Raw genomic sequence first — 3082 nt, 5'->3', positions numbered from 1 at the left:
AAGTTTGTATATATATATATATATATATATATATATATATATGTATATGTATGTGTACAATATTTTGTTTTATTTATATTCATAAGAGAAGCCGTTTAAAATTCGTGTTTATTTTTTTCAGGTTGTATTATAAACCAGGTACGAGTATAAATGGTTACCCTAAATTAATAGTTGGAGATGGCGATGGAACGGTAAATATAAGGAGTTTGGAAGCATGCACACTTTGGCAGAAATCACAAGTACAAAAAATTTATAATCAAAGTTTTCCTGGAGTAGATCATACTGAGATCTTAAGAAATCGTGATGTTTTGACATATATTAAGGCAGTTTTAAAAGTATAATATAATTTTTATTAGTAATTTTTAATGAAATGCAAAAGAATGACAAGCAGAATTTAATGACATCACTATATTCTTGTAACATTTTTTGCTCTTACTACCGACGAGATAATAGTATTTCGTCCGTGCTAATCTTAATGCGAATATTAAAACTTCAATATAAAATGATTTTAAGATTAAAAGATTTCACTAATTTCATGAAGTAAATTAATTTCTTGATAATTTTAATTTAAAAATATGACAACGTAATTGAAAATATATTTTTATTAACTACATTGTTCATTAAAATATATCATTACATAACATAGCAGCAAATATCAATTGGGAGTATTATAAATTGTAGTTACAAAAAACATTTTCTAAATGTCAATACTTCCACTCATTTACTGGCATATAATGCTCTCAGCCTATAAATATAATACTTTTATCTCCTCCTTATGTGTACATATTTATATATTCAGTATATATTATCAATTTTTATTGCATGATCTCACATGAAACAAAGAGTGATCAGATTAACATGACTAGCGATATATAGTAATAATATGCTATATATAAAGTGTTTCTATATGATATACTAACATATTTTTTTAGTCGCTGATGCAGCACAATTAGAATAACAATGAAATCCAAGTTTCTTAAGTTACTAGTCATAAATTGATTATATTATAAATATATATCGATGTTATATTTACACTGATTCATAATTGTGATGAATACTCATAAAATACTAAAGAAATTTAATGTAAAAAACATTCTCTTCAGAAATCTGGAGACATGATAATGTCTCGGCATCAAGCAAAGTAGTGACATTACCGTGTTCCTTTACGCGAACCGGCGATATTAATAAACTAATTAATTTGATTCTAAAATGTTTATAACTTTAAAATTTTCTTATTGTAATACAATATGTATATACAATAACTTGTATTATATAAATAAGTCCATATTTTAGTAAATATATATGGATTTATAATAAACTTTTGTAGAAATTTAATGTGCTGATAAAAATATATTTATTAGCACATTAAATTTCTACAAAATTACATTCATATAAAATGATGAAAAATAATAAAATATTCTACATAAAATGTAAGCAATCGATATCATATTCTTTTGATATCTAAAGCCATCAAATCTGATAAACTAGACAATACATAACTACATATATATATTTCTAAGATAAAACAGTATATTATAAAGAAGATGATAATAAACGAATGTTGTTAAAAAATAAAATGTTTTTATTATTGATCACATAATGGTTAACTACCATAATTTTTCTTTGCGAATATAATTATAGATAAAATTGTTCCTAATCACAGATCATAACAACGTAATTATAATAAATATTACGAAACATGTTTATATACATTTTATCTATTTGATATCCCATTTAGATCCTTTAGCAATTTTGAATATTTGAAAATGTTACTTTTTTCTAGAAATTTTCATATATTTATAATTTTTTAACATATAGTAAAATGTTCATGTTCACTTCCAGAACACAGCATAAAGGCAGCATAGGAATGCACAAGATTCTGACTCATGTGTCCTAGAACAGATTTTTGCTCAAATACTGACAACTAAACTTTTCGATTATTCGTAACAACATATACTCCTTGCTTCATTTCTTTGGCGTTTGCTTTTATACAATTTTTAAATCTTGTTTCAAATTGCAGCATGTATTGAAAAAGTGGAAGGTTTCTGTTTTAGAAAATATGTAAAAATTCTAGTTTTTTTACAACAAATAATATCTCTTAATGTCAGTTAAGCCCTGTCGAGGATCTTATGAAAGCATATATTCCCAAAGCTAAAATAGTTACAACAGTAATGGTTTTATAACTTCTAATACGATAAGATATCCTTGGCGTTGCCTGAACAATTGTTAATTTTCGTTGCCTTTCTCTCTCTTGTCGACTTGCTTCTGCCCTTGCCTTCCATTCTTGCTCTTTAATTTTTCTCTTATGATCATAATCTCTGACATCATTACTGATAGATTCAGGAGGATATTGTCGATATAGATTCTTTGCTTCTACTAAAAGGATTTCAAATGGCAAGTCGTCAGGTAACTGAAAATATAAATTTGAAATAATTCTATTGTTTTTCTTCGATTCTTCAGAGCCAATTATTTTCTTTTATTATACTTACCGTACATAATACTTTATGTGTGTGTCCCATATCGGGCGTAGTATTAAAAATTTCTGTAGCTCTGTGTGCCACAATTACTGTACTTAAATAAAGAGGCATAAGTGGGGGACTACCCAGGAAAAAATCAAATAATCTATGTAACAATTTTCGGTTTTCTGCAAACTTATGTGCATACCATGTTGTGTATTCAGCCAATGCAAAGTGTGGAAACAATTCTACACTAGAGTAAAAAGGAACATTGCAATTAGTAATGAGAATAAATATTAATACCAGTAAGTTTATGAAATAAAAATTAATTAAAATAAAAAAATATAAGTTATAAATAATTTATATGTATAGAATATTATTAAATTAATATAGAATAGAAGAATTTATATTTATTAATTTAATTAGAATAAACATAAAAATAAAAAGTTTAAAATATGTTCTTAATGGATAAGAAAGGACTAACTTTTCTAAATGTTCCAAAAGCGTAGGATGTACTCTTTCCAGCAATGCAAATATAAAGAATAACTCTTGATTCACTTTTTCCATAGTTTTTTCCATGAATCTTTCCAGGAATTCTAGCGAGATACTTTCAAGCACATACAAGC

The 3082-nt window shown here is 25.8% G+C and overlaps 2 protein-coding genes across 2 annotated transcripts in view; one reads left to right on the top strand and one right to left on the bottom strand.

Annotated features, from left to right (window-relative positions):
• The window catches only part of LOC108684146 (group XV phospholipase A2-like), a 2436-nt gene extending 2049 nt beyond the window's left edge, over positions 1 to 387 (top strand). The window contains exon 6 of the mRNA XM_018188268.1: positions 68 to 387. Within this exon, the coding sequence (XP_018043757.1) occupies positions 68 to 341 (274 nt within the window). The 3' untranslated portion in view covers positions 342 to 387. The remainder of the gene's footprint in view (positions 1 to 67) is intronic.
• A 1575-nt stretch (positions 388 to 1962) lies between these two features.
• LOC108695028 (TBC1 domain family member 20) overlaps positions 1963 to 3082 on the bottom strand; it is a 2364-nt gene continuing 1244 nt past the window's right edge. The window contains exons 3-5 of the mRNA XM_018204749.1: positions 2941 to 3082; positions 2490 to 2709; positions 1963 to 2410 (exon numbers count right to left, since the gene is read on the bottom strand). The exon at positions 2941 to 3082 is cut by the window's right edge and continues 19 nt beyond it. Of these exons, the coding sequence (XP_018060238.1) occupies positions 2105 to 2410; positions 2490 to 2709; positions 2941 to 3082 (668 nt within the window). The 3' untranslated portion in view covers positions 1963 to 2104. The remainder of the gene's footprint in view (positions 2411 to 2489; positions 2710 to 2940) is intronic.

The sequence above is a fragment of the Atta colombica genome, unplaced genomic scaffold (genome assembly GCF_001594045.1).
Source record: "Atta colombica isolate Treedump-2 unplaced genomic scaffold, Acol1.0 scaffold126, whole genome shotgun sequence".
Lineage (NCBI taxonomy): Eukaryota > Metazoa > Arthropoda > Insecta > Hymenoptera > Formicidae > Atta > Atta colombica.
The sequence above is the reverse complement of the archived record's forward strand: the minus strand, read 5'-3'. Positions and strand labels throughout refer to the sequence as shown.